This window comes from Egretta garzetta, unplaced genomic scaffold (assembly GCF_000687185.1).
Source record: "Egretta garzetta isolate BGI_Z169 unplaced genomic scaffold, ASM68718v1 scaffold26, whole genome shotgun sequence".
Taxonomy (NCBI): domain Eukaryota; kingdom Metazoa; phylum Chordata; class Aves; order Pelecaniformes; family Ardeidae; genus Egretta; species Egretta garzetta.
Genome location: NW_009260070.1, coordinates 345573 through 368335, shown reverse-complemented (window position 1 = coordinate 368335; position 22763 = coordinate 345573). Strand labels below are relative to the sequence as shown.

The 22763-nt window shown below is 46.8% G+C and overlaps 1 protein-coding gene across 1 annotated transcript in view; it reads right to left on the bottom strand.

Annotated features, from left to right (window-relative positions):
* ADAMTS2 (ADAM metallopeptidase with thrombospondin type 1 motif 2) overlaps positions 1–22763 on the bottom strand; it is a 119948-nt gene that overhangs the window by 15098 nt on the left and 82087 nt on the right. The window contains exons 6-15 of the mRNA XM_035896701.1: positions 21890–21995; positions 20090–20233; positions 18055–18187; positions 16465–16578; positions 9542–9687; positions 7733–7908; positions 4381–4514; positions 3446–3569; positions 2676–2756; positions 1078–1241 (exon numbers count right to left, since the gene is read on the bottom strand). Coding sequence (XP_035752594.1) covers positions 1078–1241; positions 2676–2756; positions 3446–3569; positions 4381–4514; positions 7733–7908; positions 9542–9687; positions 16465–16578; positions 18055–18187; positions 20090–20233; positions 21890–21995 — 1322 coding nt within the window. The remainder of the gene's footprint in view (positions 1–1077; positions 1242–2675; positions 2757–3445; positions 3570–4380; positions 4515–7732; positions 7909–9541; positions 9688–16464; positions 16579–18054; positions 18188–20089; positions 20234–21889; positions 21996–22763) is intronic.

Sequence of the window (22763 nt, the reverse complement as noted above, 5' to 3'; positions counted from 1 at the left end):
GGCTTGGATATAAAAACAACCACAGAGGGATTTAAACCTTTTAGCTGCACTCAACACATTTTTTTTTCCCCTGGTGAATAAGTACCTCCATCCTTATGACACGGACTTTCTAAACTGCATGTTAAGACAGACTGCTGTTGATTTAGGCTGAGTTTTCTTGCCAGTATTGGACTGACTTCACGATACTAAATTTTTTCCATATCCCATCATAAAGGAAGGAAATGTTGTACTAGGATGATAACGGGGAGTTCCACTAAAAAGACAGAGCAAATTCAAGTGCACAGATAACTGAAAGCGGTGAAGAAAACTGCTTATTTTTCTGATAAAACACAAATGTTCTTATGGTAACCCTGGGGATGCTGTGAAGCTTGTTACTTACTCGTGACAGAAATGTAAACTATTTAGAAAGCGGTTTTGCTATCACACTGCACTAAGACAATTGTAAGAAAATGGAATTCAATGTGAATAAAGTGCAAAACATTGGTCCTTTGAAAACATAACATTTACTCCTGCTCTGACCGTCAGCTGGCGTAGCTCAACACAGCACGGCTGCTGTCAGAGGGGCTCTGAACCATCCTACCCCTGCTCATGGCAGCCTAGCGCTCGCTGGTTTGGAGCCAAAAAAGAATATAGCTGGGGGGGTTTGGGAACGCAGAGCTGGCTGTGCCCTGACAAAGTGAGCCAGGACGCATGAGCATCCTGCATCTGCCCTTGCAGGCTACACTTCCAAAACATGGCTGGGAGGAGGAGCTGTTCGATCCGTCTGATACAACCGTAAATGCTCCCGTGTCAGATACGGTGAGCGAGCTGGAGAGCCTGTGCAGTGGCCACTCGCTCGGTCACCCACAGGAAATAAATAGGAGAATTGGTCTCTCGACAAATAACCCTGCGTTATAAAAACTCTTGTACAGAGCAATGAATTAGAGGAAAGGAATTAAAATACATTTTCTATTCTCTTCTAACTGAAGCAGATGTCTTTTCGCAACTCACAAGAGGAATCTAAAATACATTATAGCACATTATGGCTGCCTAACCCTGACTTTGTGTTCCGTGGAGGATGGTTTTCATTTGACTTACCAGGATAACTATTCCGTTACGCAACGGCCCCATGGTCTGCACGGTTTCTCTGTCATCGTCATTCCGATATTCCCACTCCACACCCATGTCAATAAATAGTTTAGAGTCTGGCACATAGTTGTCTTCACTTAGAATTAATTTCCCTGTTTCACGATTTTTAATTGCTAGGAACAACAGAAGAAAAGTGAGCACAAGAAGTTCGCTTCTCATCTCGAGCGTTGCTCTACTCTCGTCCCAGGGGAAGGAGCAGAAAAGCCCAGTCTGCGCTTTCCCCATTCCCTCACGGGGACTTTTTCAGGTGTTTCACTGAACCACCCACGCTTTCCCAATCAGCTCCAGAATCATCAATTGTCCTTTTTTTCTCTTTTTCATAGCCTGCCTTGCCAGAGAAACGAGGCCAGCACGACCGCACCGCGTGGGTCCGTCTGCCTGCTCCCAGCTAACACCTTCGGAACCCACTGGCCAAGCCCGAGCCAATTTGGCAGCTGGTGGGGGTCCCATGGCTACTCAGCTCTTTGATGTGTCCTAAGGCCCAGGGGAGGAAGGCTGCGGAGCTCAGCCCCAGTGGGCCCCCACAGCAAGGGCGAGACGCTAGAAACAGTATTAATTTTCCTGCTCAGATCCAGCCCCGAGGCCGACAGAGCTCTGCTTAAGCTCCCGCTGCTTTGCTGGCGCCTGCCACCGCGCGCAGCGCCCCATTCCTCGGGGTGAGCTGTGACCAGTGCCCCATCCTTCACCTGGAGAGGCTTCAGCCGCCTTTGTCTAAGGACTCTTGGCTTTCTCCCGAGATGGAGAGTTTGCGCGCCTCATTAGAAGCAGCAGGGGCTGTTTGTTACTTACCACCCGATTTTACCCCCCTTCTCTCTCTAGCAGCTACCCGAGCATCCTGCTCCCTCCGTGCTGGCCCCGGCAGAGAGCAAGCTGTTCATGCCCCCCGTCTATCGCTCACCCCACACCAAAAGACGAACCTTGTCTGAGTCAGCGAGCCATCGCCCTCCCGATCCACAGGGCCAGGCTGCACTGAGTAGCAAGGGAAGTGTCCGCTGGCGAGAAGTTGGGATGGCTCGTGACACAATTAGCAGGCCATTCGCCGTGAATCTGCTTCCAATTAATACCAGCCCACCAGACACTGCTTCGCATTGACTACAGGGCGCTGCGAGGAGCAGCTTTCAATTGCTTCCTAAGCTGCGATTGATCGGGCAAGCCCTGCATCAATACTGTCAGCGATGGGGCAGAGCCTGAAAGGGATTTGGATGTGGCTGGGAAATGACTGCGGATGGGAAGCACGTTACAAGAGGTGCACACAAAGATAACGTGTGGCACCCCTGAATGTAATTCAGCTCCGATTCCAGCAGCTTTCACACATGCACGTGCCGATGCAGGGATCGCTGGCGAGAACACTGGGGAACACGGCACCGGGAAGTCAAATTGCCAAACAAGTTTCCTGATTTAACATACTTAAAGGAGGTACGTGGTGTGGGAGGATAACGGGTAAACAAATGCATAAACACATTGTGAGGCTCCAGAGACAAAAATAAGCAGCTGAAAAAAAACCTGAAAATACCGACTGAAAATTCTCCTCCTTGTTACCTACTTACCGAGATTATGACTGGTGGCATCTGTTTCCTGTATAAGCAAATGTCTCGCACCAACAGGGATTTCAAACATCTTAATGTGCCCTTTATTGTAGTATTTGAAAAGATAATAACTGGTTAGTATGCCACGAACAGAGAGCATCTGCCTTAGGTTTTTAAATAAGTCTCATTTTCTAACAGCAGGGCGTATTACAGCAGCTGAACCTGACCCAGCAGCATTCCCGTCCCCATCTCTGTGCCAGGTGACAGAACAGGACAGGGACAAAAGGCTTTGGGTCAGAAGAAAAATGCCTTTAGTATCATCAACAAACTGACTTTGCTTCAGACTAAAATGGGCTTTGCGTGCCATATGTGCCCACCGAGACCATGCAAGTGCCCGTCTGACAGCAAACGATGACATCGTGCTATTGCCGTAGCCCGGTGACTCGGACATGACAGCGAACGATGACATCGTGCTATTGCTGTAGCCCGGTGACTCGGACAGAGCGGCCGAGCGACACCAGCCACACAATCAAGTCCCCAGCCCTCCAAGGTGGAGCACTGACGCCCCCCACTATGCGTGCCCAGGCCCGGCATCAGCACACTTAACCAACTACGGGACAGAAGTCTTGTTTTCAAATTCTAGACACGTCTCCAAGTGAAGCCCAGAGAGTTTACTGGAACTGGTGATGCTGTAAATGACTTGTGGTTGTTCTGGTACGTTCAACGAAACGGAAGAGATCAAACAAAAATACCCTCAGCTCCCCAGGACAAAACGCAGGGAACGCACTGACCTTGTTTCTTTGGAACTCTTGAAAATGTTCCTTTCACCACTTTGCAGTGGGAATTATCTCCTCCACAAACACCACACTTATCTTCCTGCTTCGTCGAACCTATGACCCTGTCGCACCCAACTTTCTGTGCACAAGAGAGAAAAACAGTCATTCTTATGCGTCAGTTCAAATGAGCCTTCATTTCAGATACCAAAACCCAGGCTTCTGCTTCAGCAAAAAAGTACAAATTGTAGCATTCTCCTGGGAGACCAACATCTAAACAGATTCTAATACTCCCAGTTCTGATAATTGCTGCCAACCAGGTGATCATGGTGTTACACTATGCTTCACAGCGGTCCTCTTGCCGGAGGAAAGCAGCACGGTTGAGGAAAAGCTCTGAAGCCTCAGCTTATCTTACAGCAGATGCTTGAGTTCCAGGAGCATCAAAGCACCTATGCGAGCATAAGTACCTCCACCAGTGCCTCGCTTAGTCAGAGCCTCTAATTCTGCTGAAAGATGACCTGTGGCAGACCTCAACTTAGAGGAACGATCATTGATTTTTTAAAAATAGCAGGGTGAAATACAGAGAGAATGCACAGTGGCCACGTCTCAACACCACTTTCCTTGAAAGCTGCTGCACGCTCCTATTTCATCGTACATTCCACCCTCGCTGAACCTCAGCCGGAGAAGCTTTCGCTGAAAGCTAATGGCAATCGTTCATCTTAAAATACTGCATTAAGTATTCCCTGTATAGGCAGGCACTGCTGGAATTGAGTCACGTGCAGTGTGATGGCGACTGTGGGTATCACACACGATAGCGGGACACTAATCCTAACGAAATCTCCTTGGTGCCCAAAGCGTTACTCCACTGAAATGGTCGCTCTTGGAGAGAAACGCTCAAGCGACTGCTCTCTTTTCACAGCACTGAGCTCTGAACCAAGCCGGCTCAAGCTTACCAAGCAGTCTCCCCTCACACAGATGCTGTAGGCGTCTTTGTAGGAGCAGCGGGTGCCATCGTGCACCATCCTCTTCATGTACACCACGTCCCCCGTTTCCTTTGATTCGCAGTACAGGTGGCACCTTTCCTTAGCTGAAAAACAGAACGACCCCAATTGTGCGTGTTCAGCTCCAACAGTTCTACTGCCGACTTTGCGAGCAGCACTCTCGGTAGCGTCAGCGCTTTCTTCTGCCTTGCACACATGACAGGACACAGCACGGTACCCTGTAAATCACCGGTGTTTATCCCCAGTTTGGAAACTACCGAATCATAAAGAACCCATGTGTCATCATTAGGAGACAGCCTTAAAAACAACAGATCATTTACTCGGGGGGACGGGACGCATCTATTTAATCCTTTGTCAGATGACGCAATCTGGCCGAGGCTCCTGCAGTCTGCTCCATGACGGCCTGGACCGGTGCAGGTCTCTGCATCGGTTTCTCCTGCACTGCACTTAAATCTGAAAAAAGCAAAAGCCATTTTGCCATTAGAAGGAGCTGTTCAGCACTGAGTGAATCTGGCACCCAAAACGTCTTCAGAGGCAGCTGGGCCCACACCATTTCCTCCTAAACATGAAGTGACGCTTCCCGCATTGTTGCACTTGCATTTATGATAGCTTAATTCATTAAACAAGATGAGATGTCAATGAGATTCAGGAAAAAAAAAAAATAAAATTTTTGACTGCTGACACACGCACAAAGAGCCAGATAAGTGCACCTCTTTCTCCTAATCTGTTCCAAAAAGCTAAGAACAGAAAATAAAGCTGAACTGACAGGTAGTAGCTGAACACGGCCGTATTCCACCAGCGTATTTCACTTTACCAATAGCTCCGGCTGCCCCACAATAGGATTCACTATCCTCCCCTCGGCAGTGAGGAGCAGATGGCCTTTCTGTTAGATGAAATAAATAAGGATTCTGCTAGTTTAACTTGATTGGAAGTTGGGACACTTTTCCCACCATTTAAAACAATAATGACCTTTCCGTTATAGCAGTTCAATTAAAATAAATCTTCACAGGCTCTTTCTGTTCTTCCCCTGTACAGTTCCATGGCCTCTGTCCTCTTTTAATAAAGTCCTTGTTATTGCCGTTGATGTCCCCATGGCCACCGGGTATTGGTACCTCAGAGACCTTTGTTACTGCTCCTGAACGATGCAGTGGTGTCCCGCTAAAAACGCAGGGCCTAGGCTATTAAAGCAGGTACTTCACTTTTCCTGGGCAGATTCTTAATAGGGGACTATTAAGATCATAATAAGCACAGACCTAATGTACTTGCATACATTAGAAACGTTAAACTATGCACGGGGCATCGCCGTGTACACCCCCCCACCCTGCGTGTGCCCACGGCTGTCCCACACACCCCATGCCTCCGCCGTGCGCCATTAGATGACAGCACCCGAAGGTCTGACTGGGTGCCGACAACCTGTACAAAGGTTTTATTTTAGAAAGGCTTCTCTTCCCCTTGCTCCCTGGGAACAGTAAACGTGCAAGCATCGTTAAATTGGACCCTGTTCATTGCAAGGGATTATCTTCTTTCCGTTCACTGGTGTCGGGCACAGTAGAGGTGCAGGAGCACGGACGTGACCACGTGCCTGTCCGCTCCCTGGGCGTTTTCTTCTCATTTAATTGAGGCTGGGAGCTCACAGCTCATGTCGCAGCGCTGGGGTGCTCGAGCACACGCCGGCTCGGCCACTTTTCCCTGGCCACAGGAGGAGGTGCTCCTCTCCATCCCCACGGCATCGCAATGCGTCAGACACGTCCAGCCGGGCTGCGCGCCAAGCGTATGGGCTTAGGTCGCCTCCGAGCCACGGCTGCGTTATCTGCACAGTCTGTCACTGATACGCCTTCTCTTTACAAAAGGGGCTTTTGAACATGTTCGAGTTCAAACCTAATCCATCCTCTGGCCTTGTTTTCACACAAAAGCCGTTCCCTCTAATAACCCTGCTCTGGTAGATGTAACTCTCACCAAGGGGGCTGCAGTTATACCACAGTTACATGGGAAACCAGCAGCGCCCAGCAACCAGTGCTCAGACATCAGTGAGCCGGTTTCTGACCCAGAAGCATTGAATTTAACAGAAAAACATCTGATTAATTGCAGTGCTCTTTGCAGCAGACTGCTCCAAAGGCTAAAGCAGAAGCAAAGGTCTGCGGGCCACAGCGTTTGTCCCCTCTCCCTGGGCCAGCAAAGCTACTTCATGGAATTAAGCTGCGAGGCTGCATCTGTGCCTCTGAAAACCCCGGATTGCACAAGATGGCATGAAAAGAAGGAGGGAACCCTGAGAACTGTTCGGGAAGAAAGTCAGGCAAATTAATCACGAGGAATTTGTTATTAACTTCTGGCAGAGCATCCTCTCCCTGGAATGCAGACTGATTCACCCAAAGCGACCCTTCCCTCCTAGGACGGGCGCCCGCCCGGGGCAGCGCGGGTGCCTGGGACCTGCCCCTGGCCAGCCCTGCCCCGCAGCACCCACCGTGCGGATGAGGGCACCGCAGCCCGCGCTCCTCGCCAAGAGAGTTGGGGATCACCGTCCTCTACCTTTTTGTTCAGTAAAACCTCTTCTCGCCACGTCTTCAAGGCAACGTGGCAATAGCACGGCAGCAGCCTTCACGCCCCAAACCAAGCAGCAGTGCCTTCCCCGGCAGTTAAGCAGAGGCACCAACGGGAGAAGGACCCTGTTCGTCCTGCGAGGCGATCTCTGCTGAGATGCTGGAGCACCAGGCTGACCGTCCTGGTTCAGACCCAGCACCCATCCAACCCAACGCCTGCCCCCACAGCGCCAGAGTGCTTGCAGGAGGACGGGAGAATAAACCTGACACTTTTTCACAGAATAATCTCCAGACTCCTCGTAAACTGCAGCTTGGGGACTTCCTAGGTCAGGGCTGGAGCTTGGCAGTTAATAGTTCTTAATGGATTATAGAACTTTCAAGAATTTCTTTAAATCACTTTTAAAACTTTCTGGCATCTGCACCTTCCTGTGGCAATGAATTCCAGGGTAATTCTGTGCTGTTTGGAAAAGCACTTCCTCTTATTTGTTTTAAATCTGCCACCTGATAATCTTATTTGATGTTCCCAGGCTTGTGTTACGGGAAACAGTGAATACTGATTCCAGTTCTGTCTCTTCATGCCTCTCCCAATTCTGTAACTCTATCTTTTTAACCTAAATTGTCACTGAGGTTGAAAAGTCCTTGTTTATCTAAACTCTCCTTATTCAGAAGTCACCGCTTACATTTGCTTTATTCAGGCCTTTCTGAGTACAACTCCGGGTTTTTTAGCAACGGGATTTTATTTTTCATAGGAAAAAGAGACCACTCACCATCGACATGTTCATAGGGGAGCCAGTGGTGTTTCATGTTCTGGTACTCAAAGTAAGGATCCCACTGCCGGCACTGCTCCTCTCGGAAATCTTCAAAGTCCTTGGGACAGTCCTGACTGTTGCACAGCTGGAACTCATAGCTCGGCCCCACGCACGTGCGGCCCCCGTTGGCGGGACTGTGGGGAGGAGAGAAAGCCATCGTTACTTTTGCCATTAATGCACGAGTCAAGCACCTACCAAATCTTCTGAGGGGTAATGTAATTCCCAGTCATGTCACCTGATGAAGCCAGTGATGGGTTTCTGGTGTGGAAAATACATATTTCCTTTAAAAACCCGCTGTCAGTATTCAGCTCTTAAAAAGCAATTTCTGCAAGCAGAGCCTAAAACCCCTTGATAAAGGCAAGAAAAGGCATTTTCCTGCTGTGGCCCAGGGAGGGACAGCACAAGCAGAGGAAGCGGCGCGCTCACATTCACCCCGAGCCAGCAGCAAATCCCGGAACAGAGCCCAGCTCGGAGCTGCACCCCCCGGGCAGACGCGATCGGGTCGCTGTCGGACCCGACCACACAGCGCTCAGCAGTTGTGGCTGGGTTTGCACCCTCTCCCAGGAAGACAGAAAACATTTTGAGTAGTACATTAGGCTTTTCCCACATGAAAAAAGATTTTACAACTAAAGCTGTGCCCACAATTACAAAGGTTGCTTTCAGGCTGGCAAGATAAGAAAGGCTGAAATTAGAACACGTAAATGTTTTCTTAACAGAACAATTTCCTCCATAAAACTGGAGTGGTTTTTGTAGTCAATAAGATGATTTTTAACACTAGGCGAGTTCGATCTCTCTCAGCACAAACTGAGAAAGTCAATATTCTGTCTGCTAAAAACATTTAATTCTGACAACTGTGTCAGTCCTTGCTGTTAGGATCTTGACATTTTATGGTATCACAATTCAGCAATAATTATGCATTTCATATCATTTGTACATACCAGTTTATATTAAATATACTATACTGCCGGTCTCACTGAAGTAAGGTCACTCCATGTTATCGCCATATGTAAGTTACCAAAGCAAAAGAATTCAATAATACTTAAATTAACTTTAGGGAAGGTTTTGATCCTTGGAGCTTCGTTCCAACTTGGAATGAAAACAGTTTGAAAATATTTTAGAACAGGGTAGGTTCAGGCTAGAGGTAAGGAAGAAATTTTTTACAATGAGGGTGGTAAAACACTGGAACAGGTTGCCCAGAGAGGTGATGGAGGCCCCATCCCTGGGAACATTCAAGGCCAGGTTGGACGGGGCTCTGAGCAACCTGATCTAGTTAGCAGTGTCCCTGCTCCTGCAGGGGGGTTGGACTAGATGACCTCTAGGGGTCCCTTCCAACCCTAAACATTCTATGATTCTATGATTCTATTTTAAAGCCTTCTTGTGGAAATATCCAGAAAGGTAGATTAAAATTTTTAAAAGGTATATGCACCTCTAAAAAAAAAAATCTAGCAAATCCTTGCCATTAATTCACACTCCCATGTTAAAACAAGACATATATAGGGCCCTAAACCTTTACCTATGCTTTGTGCAATAGTGTAATAGCACTTTGAAGACCCTTATAACCGCATAACCAACTCAGTGGATGGATAAACTGAGAAATAAAGATGATTCATGACTTGCTAAGGGCCAGAAGTAGTATTTCTGACAAGCACTGTAGGTCAGATTTAACAAGCGCCACTCAGCATCCTTTACTGCATTAGTACTTTAGCAAGGATTCTCACCACTTGTTCGCTCCACGTCAGAATAAACTGTGGGTGCATGCGTACTTACTGCGGATTGTCACACTGCCGCGTCCTGTACTTCACCCCCGTGCCACAGGTGCGGGAGCAAGAGCCAAACTTACTCCATGCCCCCCAGTGTCCGTCCTGCTTCAGGATGTCTGGCGTTAACCAGATGCAGTGACCTTTGAAGCAATGCTAAAAGAGAACGTTGGATGTCAAACCGACGAGGTGATTACAGCGTATGAGGAGCTGTGGTACAACAGATTCATTTTAGGCATAAATTCTGGATACTTTTTTTCACCTCCCCAGGAGAAAGCAGTGAGACTCACTGCCAGACCATGCCCATGACTGCAAACTCACTCGGACTTTATGAATCACACGTGTCACATATATGCTTGCAGGATTCAAGCCTACCAAGTTCGTTAAACTGCGCTCAGCGTTACACGCCTTCACCACGTGCCTGCAGGGGGGATTTCAACATAACCCATACAGCTTCATTTAGGGGAAATGGCCGTCCCCCAAATCTTTTAGCTTGAGCCGTCCCCCAAATTTGGGAGGCTAAAAGTGAAATTCTGCCTTGCCACTGCACGCAGCCACCCCAGGCAGCGACGGCGAGAGCTCCTGTCGCGGCACCACCCTTCCAGCAGCCCCTAACTCCGCATGCACATCCCTGCAGCACGTGTGGTCAGCAAACTGAACATGAAATTAAAGCCAGCTCACATTTTAGCCATTATCGCTATAAAATAAAATACTCCTGCAGGCCCCCTGGAGACCTCACGCTAACCCTGGCCACCAGGGAGCAGTCCTGGGCAGACTCGGCACAATTAATCACGCCCTTCTGGGTTTTCTCTTCTCTTTCACCTGATTTCTCAACACAGGCACAAACACAATTTGCTACGTTCCTCAAACCTATGAGGTATGTACGCATTTCTTTAAGGGCCTTCATAGCTTCAGGACCAATACACTCTGCTGTGTCTGCTCGTTACAGAAACCCACCAACGCCTTTCCACCAATTTCTTCACTCCCTAATGAAGGAATTTTTTCTTAGCTGAAGTCAGGAGGAATCCTTCTCAAGGATCACAGATTCAGGCCCTTTCTAAACTGCTGCTTTCATAAAAGTCTGCTGATGAAGTGCGGGTGCTGGAAAATAATTCCAGCCCAAGAAATGACTTTGCATTAGACTGCTGCAGTTCGTCTGCGTTCACGGTTACTGCTGGGATAAGAGCTCTGGCTCAGGCACACAGATGGCTACAACAACAAGTGCAATCAGTCACTCACTTTCCTTAACATTCAAGTCAACAACAACATTTTACACAGCTTAACAAGCCCTGGAACGCAGGAATTTGGCAGGCGGCACAAGCTGAGCATATGGCTAAATGCATGCTGCCAGCAAAAACAAAATCAGAAGAGATGTAACAGGAGAGCGGTCTCAGGCACGGAGCGATTAGTGATCTGGAAGACGAATTTAAAAGTGATGGCTAATCATTAATAATGCTGAATTTAAAGAGAGAATCATTAGTCAACCGGTGACAAGACACAGCTTACTGATTTGCTAATCTGCTCAATGACCAGCTCTTTATTCAGGCAATTTATTTTGGTGCTGATTTGTTTGGACAAGGAGCAGAAAAGAGAGCAGAAATTAGGCTTCAACTATTTCTTCTTTCTCATGACTTCAAATATTGAAAATCAAAACCTATGAAATAGATGAGTTACCACGAAGCCAATTGCACCAGTCCTGCTCCGGAGCTGTAATGGGCAGATCTTTATCAGCTGTTTGACAGAACAAGAGACAATTCAGCAAAGCATGAAAGAAATGCAAAATGCTAATGTATGTCCTTTGCTTTCTTCAGTTTTGAAGCTCAGCGCTGTACCCCTCAGGGAGTGTTCACTTAGGGCTTTAGGGAGGTTTGTTTGAACGCACAGCTTGAGGTGCCAGGCCCTGGGCAGCAGTGGGACCACTGGGAGATGCAGGGGGAGCTGGCAGTGCAGAAGCTTGCCAATACAGAGGCCGATGAGACGCGACAGCTCCTGATCTCTGCTTGCTTACGCATCCTTTTACCAGGGCTCTGCCTCGCTCAGGTGTCAGTCCCACAGCAACCACCGAATCCCTTTCAAGAGCCAGGTAGCATTTGCTCGCTACACGGTGATCCAGGATCCAGCCCTTGGACTCGGTGCAGCAGAGAGAGAGACGTGTGATGTTGTTTTCCAATCTCTTTTCCCTGTTTTAGCCAGGAACAGGGGGATGTGGGTTTGCAACAACCGCTAACGAACCACCTGTTTGACACTGTGACTGGCCCCTGAACTGGAAGGCAAACACAGAGAAGTGTTATTGACTTTGCTGCGCCAAGGAAAGAGCAGCTCTGACTTTTACTGGAGAAGCTGGTCAAACGCCGATTGTCGGGAAGCCGCGGCAGAGCTGTTAGGAGACAAGCATTTGTGTAGAATGAGTCATCCCCAGCTCTGCCTTTTTGTTTGTGGATTAGAAGAAAGGAGCCTACATAAAACAAAATGATTCACGGCCGAGTCTTACTGTGTGCAGACCCCTGCAAGAAAACGCGTGAGGAGGTAAAAGCAGAGATGGAGCCACCTCCAGCGTAATAAAGGCAGCTAGAGCCAACCCTTCCTGTGGCTACCACAGCAGCCCCATAATGAGGTGGAAAAGAGCCAGCTTCAATCGCTATTCCCTTCATAAACAGGGGGTTTCATTTAAAGAGTGAAGCATATTAAAGCAATGTGGGTTTTTTTAATGAGGAAAAAAACCCAACCCTGAGTAAATGCAAATCGTTTTCTTTGTGGAAGACAAGACGACTTCTTGCAGTCTCGCCTATTTTTCTGGCAAACAGGACAGTCCAAAACAAGTGCAACTTCCAGGAGAGGAAGCTTAAATCTCTTGCAGTAAAACATTCCACTGCTGTTTTCAGCAGTTCTTTGAAACCACTGCTGCGGCCGCCAAAAAAGAGCCAGTGTGTTCCTGTGGGCTTAATACATCTGCAAGTTAATTTTTCAAGAGAAGACTGGCAGATATTCCGTGGGTATCTCTGTTGTTTTCTATCGGGCAGCAACCGGCACCTCTCCCATCTCCTCGTTTGACACCCAGTTATCCACCAGTAACCCCTCGTACCGTACCATGGCTGGCGGCCTCGGCTCTCCCCGCTCTCCTGAGACAGCACCAGGAGAGGGTTACTGATTTATTTGTATTTCCTGTCACACGCAGGCTGGTCCGCTCTGCTCCATCTGTTTGAGAATAATTAGCTGCAAGGGATAAACTGAAGGCTCCAGCGCTGAAGCGCACCGTGCGCCAGTGGAAGTTCCTTCGGTGGCGAATCAAGTGTTCTCGCTGTTTCTGTGGTGACTAACACAGCGCACGCTTGCCCATCTGTCTCCTGTCTCCGAGAGAAGCTGAGGTCAGCTTTCTCAGTGGGAAATTAGCTGGATTGCTCTGAGTACACATTAGTGTTTTCGAAAACCTTTTTTCTCGGTCCATTTTTCTTCTCAATAATATCTATTTATTTCAATATTTAATCATTCCCTTCCTTTCCTGACAGACTGAAAAATCATTTCCAGTTTGGCTCAGATCATCTCCCTAGCACGGTGCAAGCAAAGAGAATACCTGCGAGGTTTGTGCACGTAAGCCAAATCCCAGAGCAGCACCAGCTCAGCTGGCAGGGGCAGGTACCAGGCTCCTACCTCTCTCCAAGCAAAAAACCAAGGGCGGCTCCGGCGGTGCAAACCGTTGTGTCAGCCACTACGGCAAGCAGATGGACTCCAGCATGAGATCTCCTTGCACGAATAACTCTGGGGTTTGTGTCTGTCCTGTGGAGAGCAGTTAGCCACTTCAGCCACGATAAACGTCTCCCCAGAAGAGTAATAGTTTAAAAAACTGGAACAACAAAACCTGATGATGTATTTCTGAAGGTTGCCTGGATTCGGAAGCTGGAGGCTAACGGTGGAGCTGACAGAATTCTATACAACTAAATAAATTACCATCTGAAAGCGTGTTTTTTCTTTTACTCCACAGAATGCTCTGCAGAGCTAAGCTTTGCACAGTAACGCCACATCTGCATGGCTTACTGGCGCGATTCGTGGAGTGGCTTTGCCTTCACCTTAAGACTCTGACCCCCCACGTGCTTTACTTCACACACCGGAGTTATTCCATGGAAGTTAATGTGACCATTCAGACACAGAAGTAATTGCAAGTCGCTGCGCCAGTGAAGCATCACAAAATTGACAGAATCTTCCCTCTTGCTATTGAAAACTCAATGTAGTTTAAAAAAATCAGGCTGGGAGCAATGTAAAATATTCTATTTCCTTTAGGATGCTATCAAAATAGTGGTTTTCTTCTCTGGCTGGAAAGCTCCAAGAGAATCTTTTATTTTTCTATCCCTAAACCCAGCAACTTACTAGTTTGCTGCCAATTAACATAATATCTCCATTTGCAGAGGGAGACTTATTGAAAAGTATTTGAAACGGCAGAACCTCACTCTTTTGGCAACTTACTTCAAATAACCGCATGCACAGAGGAGCTTACATACATTTACATATATTTACTTAAATATACATCTATACGTATGCATATGTACACACATATAGACAGCACTAGAAAGTCAAATCTTGCCTCCATTTCCAGGGGCCAGAGCTTAGGCCCGAGACGCAGCGACACGGTCCCTGTCAGCGGGCTTGCTGGAAACACGCTATGGATCCCGTGCCTCCCCTTGACCGCCAGTCAGGAAGGAGCCAGCTCGACTGGAGTCTCCTCCATAGCATCTGCCAAGTTTGGGAAGGTGAAGAGACCGGTTATCAGGTATCTGAACACCAGGCCTTGGGGAGAACATCTAGGCACCGTACGCCACTCGAGGCTCCCGAACATCGCTTTCACCGCTGGCATGCAGCCCCTCAGCTGCTGCAGAGCCAAGACGTTCCTTTAATGCATCCGCAGCGTTGCGACTGCTTTGAGCTTGTAACAGGCCCTGGGAATTAGTGGCACGAAGTTGGGAAAACTGCAAGTCTCTAAAGTGGGAAACAAATGGATCTTTTTGAATCAACATCTTTAATTGCTTATGCTTCTGTTCTTTTCTTTTCTGGTGTGATTCCAAAGAAAATAGCAGCTCAAGTTTGAAGTTACTTTCCTCTTCCTCGCGTGCTGATGAAGTAGCATGGGAGCTGTATCTCAAAGGTGGCTGCCACACTGCAGCTGAACCCCAGCTTTGGGCAATGCATGCAATTAACACTCCTCACCCTTCCAGGTTAGTCGCTGGTATTGTCCAAATCGATGGAGAGGGAACAGCAAAAGGCCAAATGAAAGGCAAGGATGAAAAGGAAAGGAACAGATGGGAAAGGACTGATCTGATGTGCCTGTATTAAAAACACCCACAACTAATAAAGGCACTGGTCAAATGCTGAGCTCAGATGTACAGAATCAGCTGTAAAACCTCCATAGCCCAGGCTATTTTTAAGAAAATGTTTAGCTCAGACTGCTGAGCCTTATCTAACAAAATGGTTTTCATTTAATACCATTTTCTCAGGTTCTCCTGGAAGGTTGCAATAAGTTTATTTATCAAAAAACTGGGACAGCTCCTCTGGGAATAAAACAGTCATAGTCCTATCGTCTACTGAAACTTCAGAATGTGCACATACCCTCTTGCATCTCCACTGAACTAAAAAGCCTGGCTCTCTGCCTTGGATCCCAAGTTCCAGGCCAGAGAAAATTTTTACAGCTGACTTGCATAATATCCTGACAAACTGTTTATAATGGAAGCACTGACAGATCCTTAACTGTACGGTTACAAGCTCTTTTTTTCCTCTCATTTCTGTTGATGCAATAAAATGGAATGTAACTGTATTTTTCTGGGGGTTTCATGAGTATTTTTAACGCAAAAATCAAGATACAGAAAAGTGAATCTGAAGAAACTAAGGCTGTAATTTAGATATATATATATTCTAAACAAGAAACAAAGCTGTTACAATGGGAATAATATAAAGAAGAGAAAACCAGAAGGGAGCGGTTTACAGAGATCATGACTCGCTAGGGAATTAATTTAGCATTACATTATGTTTTCATAAAATAGACATTTCAAACCATAGCAGCAGCTGCTGATATGGTTCATTTATCGCACAAATGATGTCATCCATTGGGTTTTACAAAACATCTTTCCAAGTAGCGACATCTTCCTCTCCCCTCAGTCACTGCACCCAACACCCAGGGAAGCCAGACCTTTTCAGCAGACTTCAAAGGACTTGGCGTTCAGATCCGCTATGAGCACAGCTTGACCTCCACGAAAGGGTGACTGAGACCAGGAGCAGGTCCAGCAGGGTGGCCGAGGGGTCGGAGCTGAGTGAGTCCCTGCCACCTCGCACCTTCCTTCCACAGTTCCTCATGCCCCCCTTGACTCTCATCAAGCCAGCAAACCCATCTCCACAAGTCTGCCCTTCTCTCTTCATAGTCCCTCTCTGCCGTCACGTTGGCTCTCTCTATCTGGCACTTGACTCCCACATCCATCCTTTCCCTCGGGGCAGCCACAGCAGCCTTAGCTTGGCTGTCACCTCCAGGACCTCACTGCTCTCTGCACCCCCGGCACCGGGGAAGCCAGCCAGCATCACTACAAGGTCACTGATACAAACACAACCCCCCCGACCTCACACAAGTCATGGGTGAGTGGAAATTTCCCCATTTTTGGCTCTGCCACAAAGACCTGCTAAGAAGCACAGGGCTATCTGCAGATACTTCCATAACTTGCATGAGAATGGGGTTTGATGGTCACAGAGCTGCCATGTAGGACTCCAGCCCTGGCTCTTGCCTTGTCCCCTCACGCTGCTCAACATTTGCACTCATGAGTTTGCCCCACGTCTTAGCGGGCTTCAAGTCCTCAAGATAAGTTCTTCTCGTCTTCCCCTTGATTTTAAGGGGAACATCCCCAGCTGCAAACACACATGAACACGCGTGAGCATGTGGGCACACTCAGGACCTGCTCTCACCTTTCCTGGTGCACACATGGTCCCGTCCAGCGGAGGCCCTTTCTTTGTTTTGCAGAAGTAGGGGTTCTCGGGGTGGCTACACCACAGCTGCTTGCAGGGATCAAACGTGCGGAACTGAAACACAAAAACCAGGGCAGATGATGCTTTAAGAGAGCTCCCACTGGAACTGCAATAGAAGCTGCAGCATGGGGGGGTGTTTCCCTTTCCTAGCTGTAAAATGCCAGCTGTTATCACCAATTCCTGAGGAACACTGCGGCGTCTGCGGATTGAGCGTATCTGAGCTGCCATGCAAAATCATCCATGACTCTGACGTGAGATCCCACCTGCACTCAATGGAACAAGGCTGGGCAGAAATAGTTTTACACTAGTGACCAAAGGCAGGCTGGGCAAGGGAGAAACCAGTTCCCCCAGGCGGCAAGACACACGCTGCCTTTTCTTACAGTTTCTCAAAATGGCGCTGCTGCATTTGGCAAAGAAAACAAAAACTATGAGTACTCATGGGAGGGGAAATGAGCTGCTCAGCCTGTGGCTCAGCTGTTGCAATCACCTTCTTAGGATGATGACAATTTGCGCTCACGACCATCACCCGATGAATAAATCAGTATTTTACCTACAATGCAAGAGCTTGTGTACGAGATGACAAGAACCACCCACCACACGATATACCAGAACACGATGTCTGGACATGCTTTTGGCTACTCTGAACAAAGCAGACTAGAAAGCCTCCATCTCCCAGGCTCTGGAGAGTGGCTGTGAGAAAAGACCCTCTTCGGCTGGGACATTCTTCCAAGGCAGCATCAGTGGGAATTGTGTCAAGACACGACACTACAGCTGATGCTTTAAAGGTTTTCATCTGTTATCTAGAGACATGGCTTGGAACACATGTTCCTGCAGATGGGAATCAAATCAGAAATGTTATGTGTTAGCAGCTGCCACTCCAGCTGAAACCATTTCTTCCCATTTAATATTGTGACCTGACTGAAGAGCTGGAGGTGGGAGGCACAGCCCTGCTGCAGAAACTCTGCTTTCTGAGGCCAGTCCACTGAGAACTGCACTAATCTTGCCTTGCTTTAATTTTAGACTTTTATTTTTCCGGTACAAGAGAGCCAACCATGTCATCAAAAGTCCTTGCAATTGCTCTACTCACTGTCTTGCTTATTTTCTCATGCTAGGCATCAAAATGCATCACGGTTTCCATAAAATTGGACCATAAAAGCATAATGCCCCATGTTAGCACTAAAAGATGTGCCACCAAGTCCATCTCCTTCACATCTGGGTGGGATTGTTGTAGCAAAATAACTAGCTGCCAGCAACAGGAGGCTCAATGATGCAGCACGCTTGTTCACTTGAAGTCTACAACTATTTAGGAAACTACAGAATAATTATTTCTGTAACTCCAGTTTAAAAAAACCAAACAGAGATACTTAAAATGACACATTTGTCAACATTCAGTTGTTATTCCTTGCTCACAGCTAAGTGAGCACAATGTCTTTCCTTGTGGCCTTCACTACACTGTCCCTATCAAGTGCGTTTCAGAGACACAGACAGCACTCCGGGGTGAGAAATGAGAAGGCAAGCTTCAGTACTCACGGCTGTGCACATCATGTAGCCCAAACCAAAATCAAAACGGCACTGCTCGTTCATGGAGTAGTGAATTCCTGGCAGCTGTGGCAGGGAAGGCCAGTCATGTTCAAAGGGATCATCCCGCAGACAATCATAGGAACTGCAACAGGCAAAAGTGACAGTAACGCATGGGGCTGGGAGACTCGCGACATGTTGGTGGCTTCAGTGCCTTCTTGTTCCAAACAAAAGAGAGCCTACGGTTTCCCAGACCCTGGCCATGGAGAGCAGCTAATTCTGCAATTACACTCACGTTAACGTTATCATGTTGCATTCACCTTCAATGGATTCTCTCTATATTTTTTTGAAGCCCTTCCATTGTAATTTCCACTTAGCTTGCAGGTAAATTCCTATCAGCCTCCAGGCTCCTTACATGGAAGGAATCAAAGGAAGAATGCATAGGAGACCAAGAAGAAAAGGAACTTGGATTCATTTTCCATTTGTGGAATTTCTTGCTGCCTGCAACTGTCCTTCAAGTGAAGTTTTCAAAGCAGAAGCCCAGGTAACCATACGGGATTACCACTAAGCTTGCAGTTGTCCTGCATCTTCGCTGAGAAGCAGCGCTTCATTTACAAGCATGTGTACTTTCCTGCCTGCGTTAAAGGCTCACATTTGTTCCCTTTCTCTTCCTCCCAATAGCTCTCAGCTCCACCCAGCATCTGCATGAAGTTTCCCTTCTGTGAGATGAGTATGGGAGCTTCTCCTCTTGTCCTAAATAGCGAGGACAGTAACGTACCAGAATCATGTTTGACTAAGTCATGTGGAGAAGAGAGCACTGATTCTAATATCACTGTTTAACGTGGTATAACCATTGGTTAATTCACAGGACCAACATGATCAGCAGTATCTCTGCAATGTCCTTGAGTCATTTAACAGACACGAGGACACCATACGTGAGTCTACTCTGGCAATCATTCAGGTTGCCTTGAAGATAACAAGAGTTGAAAGCAGAATTCTGAGGTTAGGTTTACTTCAAAGCAAACCAGTGTTCTGCTGTGTTACAAGATATTTTAAAAAGCTGTATCTAAAAGAATGTAAAGCAGCCCTCCAGGCCAGGTGACTTTTATTGACTGGCTAAAGCTCTACAGGATCTTGCTAATTGAAACAATCACACTTCTCTCACAATATTTTTATTCCTCACTGCCCTACCTAAGATATCCAAGATAATAAAAATATTAACAAAAAGACTAACTCACATTTACTTCACATATTTTGCTGTAATTTTTTCCTACTTATTTTCAGGTTTTGCTGGGTATCCTCATAATTTCCCCATACCTTTCCATTCAACTTGCACACAGCAACAAGGGAAAGATCTTTTCTGTAAGGAGCAAAACCACGGTCATAGACACCAGTTTGTCAGGGAACTCCACTGCAGGGTCAGGTTCAAGGGGAAGGCAGGGGACATAGGTGAAGCTATTGCAAGGACTGGAGAATAAAATGGCTTTTGAATTTAGGGTACTTAAAGGAAAAGTGACAACTAAAGAATTGATTCTAGAACCACGCCTTTTCTTTAGTTATCTACTGAAGTCAAGAAAAGCCCTGAGCACTTAAAGGGCACCTTTAGGCAGCACCACCTTATCGTTGACAGGTATCGCAAGCATGAAATGGCCTTTGAAGCCAAATTTGGTATCTGTAAGATAGACACCATGCTGCTGGGTAGCAGAGGCACTCCTCCAGCGAGAGGTCACACTGGGGAGGAAGGAGAGCTAGCAGTGAGATTTGTAATAGTGTCTTCTCGTAACCCTTGAGAGGACAGCATATATCAACGTCCAGAAAATGAAATTAGAACAATTTAAAACAGACCAAAATCAGACTAATGGAAAACTTGCATTGTTATCTGTGGTTGATGGGAAAGCATCTCGTTCCCAGTAGGATGGGTGAGAGTCTTTGTTTCATTCAACCCCATTTGAGTAACTAGCAAAAGGAGAAAGCACAAACGCTAGATGCAGAATTGCTGTTACATGCTTCCTAATCAAAGGAGAGAGGCTGCTTAACAGCTACTCACTGGAGGTACCGATTCAGCTCTTGCTGGCTGCAACGAGACCAGTGGAAGCGATGAAACGCGGCTTGCACGAGCGGGGCCATGATGCTCCCCAGGCGGACTTCGTCCCCACATCTGTTCCCTTGGCCATCGTGCTCCATGCCTAAACTGCCCCGCGCAGGAGAGAGCCAGCACAGTTACCTCGCAGGTGAACTCTGAGTGCCCCAGTGCTTTCGCATCCCCAAAGTCACCAGAGGCTGATGGCCACAAGGTTCTTCAGTCCCATGACCCTTGTCCAAATGAGCAAAGTCATGAGAAAGCGAGACTGAAGCCAAAGAGCTGGTCTGTAGGGGCTCCCGCACAGAAGCACTGACCCTTGAGCGTACTTTCATGTCATTAGCTTAATCCACTTTCAAACCAGACTAAAAATGCCTTCTTTGGCCTTTTGTGCACATCCACATTTGTGAATAACTACAGCTAAAGGAATCCATTTCTGGATTAAGGATCTCATCCACCCTCCAGGAGTGTTACCAGAAATTTATTCATACTCCAATCTGGAGCTATTCAGGACTTTATCTAACTTTTTAAAAATCACATCTCAGCTTAATTTGAAGTAATTTGCAATTGTAAACAAGTCCTTTCCATATAAAAAAAAAAAAAAAAGACATCACACTGAAAGCTAGTTTAGACGAGGAGCTGCGGTTGCCCAGTAGCAATTGCACATTGCTTAAATGTGAAACAGCCTAGAAAGTGTTGGGTGCTTTCTAGAAGATTACCCCAATTTACAGATATTTTAAAATTTCTTTGGGCTTTACCATGAATATATTTTGTCCTTCCCTCTGTTAGGATCTTACACTGCATTCTTTCTATGAGCACTGTTTGACGAACATGGGCAACAGCCGTCCGTAATTTAAAACAAATTAGCAGATTGGGGCTGAATGTGATTTGAGGGATTACAGACATTCTTCAGCGGTATCTCTTTTAAAGCTCACTGCATAGTCTTTTTAATCCTAATTCAAAAATTCTGGAGTCAAATACCATCTGGGTATCAATCCTATGTCCTTGTCTAATTAAGATACGTTTACAGTGAGATTCAATAAACTTTGGCAATTTTTTGTTTAAAGCCCTTAATAATTCTGATACAACAAAGAGAAAAGGCCTGCAGGCTTTCTTAGGGAAAACAGAATAGATTGAAAATGTTCAGAAAAAGCCCTCTGGGAACCGTTGTTCTACCAAAGAGAAAATGGGAAATCAGCGGGTGTTCTCTGCAAACAGGGAGACTCAAATGCTCTGGGAGAAACCAAAGCTCCGACAACTGCTGCCCAGTCATTGCTTCTAATCACATCAGTAAGTAAAACGATTGCATTTTTTATATGAAACATAGAGCACAGTTGTACCCTCAGTGCTTGGCACCTCGTTTCTGTACAGTGTTGTATCCTTCACCAGCAGTAATGTGTACAGACGCTGTGCTTAATGCGGGTGGTTGTCAAGAATCCCATATTCCCCCGACTCAATGAATTCCCATTTCATCATTATGGGTACTTTACATTTCCACCAGGAGACTATCATACATCATTCAATCTATTCTCCCAGCAGCCCTGGAAGGTATTTTGGTATTAGTGCCTTTTTCCATTTGAAAATACCAAAATAGAAAGCTTATGTAAGACTAAAAAGAAAGCCTTGAGAGAGCTGAGATCTGAAGCCAGGGCTAACCCCTGAATGTTGTTTCTTAACATAAACCGCATCTTTCCAGTGCCACGGGTATTTGTCAGTACCAAAGACATTCTAAGGTAGGACACAGGATGCGTCCACAGTTCTACTCACACGTGTCCGGTTTCATGAGCCACCACAAACGCAGATGAAAAACCATCTTCGTGGTTGAGAGTGCAGCTTCGAACAGGATGACACATTCCAGTGACTGGAGCGTAGCCTGTGAGAAACACCCCACGTTCCAGAAAATGAACAAGTATGGAAAGGCAACGTGGTGAGAAGCGCTAGGACAAACATCTGTCTTCTGTCGTGACACAAACATAGCTGAAGTGGTCCTCTCGAGAGACCTTTGCCCCCAAACATCTAATAATGTCCTCCCTCGCCTACGAAACATGAAACCAGCCTGTTGAACAAGTTAAAACTATATTTATAGTTCTATTTATAGTTTTTAATATATTTTTAATATACATTTCTTTTATATATATTAAAATATATTTTATAAAACAGAAAACTGTTGTCACCTGTAAGACCATCCCGCAATTGCCTTCTCCAAGTGTGTGAGGCAAAGGGGAGAAGGACACCATGTGCTGCTGTGTCACAGCTCACCGGGAGCTCAGCGCAGTTCTGGCCCTTAGGGATCGAGCGAGCAAAGCCCCAGCCCTGGGCTGACAGCAGATCTGGCCAACCAAAGCTGCCAGGAGATGTGGCAGATCTGGCCAACCAGAAAGGAACGGAAAGGCTCTGAGACTTATCCCCTCCAGTGATGATCTCACAGGAGGCACAGCCCCGAAAAAAGGAAAAAGGGTTCAGCCCTTGGCCCTGCTGTCCCAGACCACTCTGTAACAACATTTCTTGGCAATCCTGCTGGAACACAGCAACAGCTTTGGAGACTCTTTAAACACAAAATCTGTTCTTTAATCTTTGGGCATTTTCAGGACTGTTTACATAGGGATCCCATTTGCTTGGCTTCAGCAAGAGCAAAGAAGTG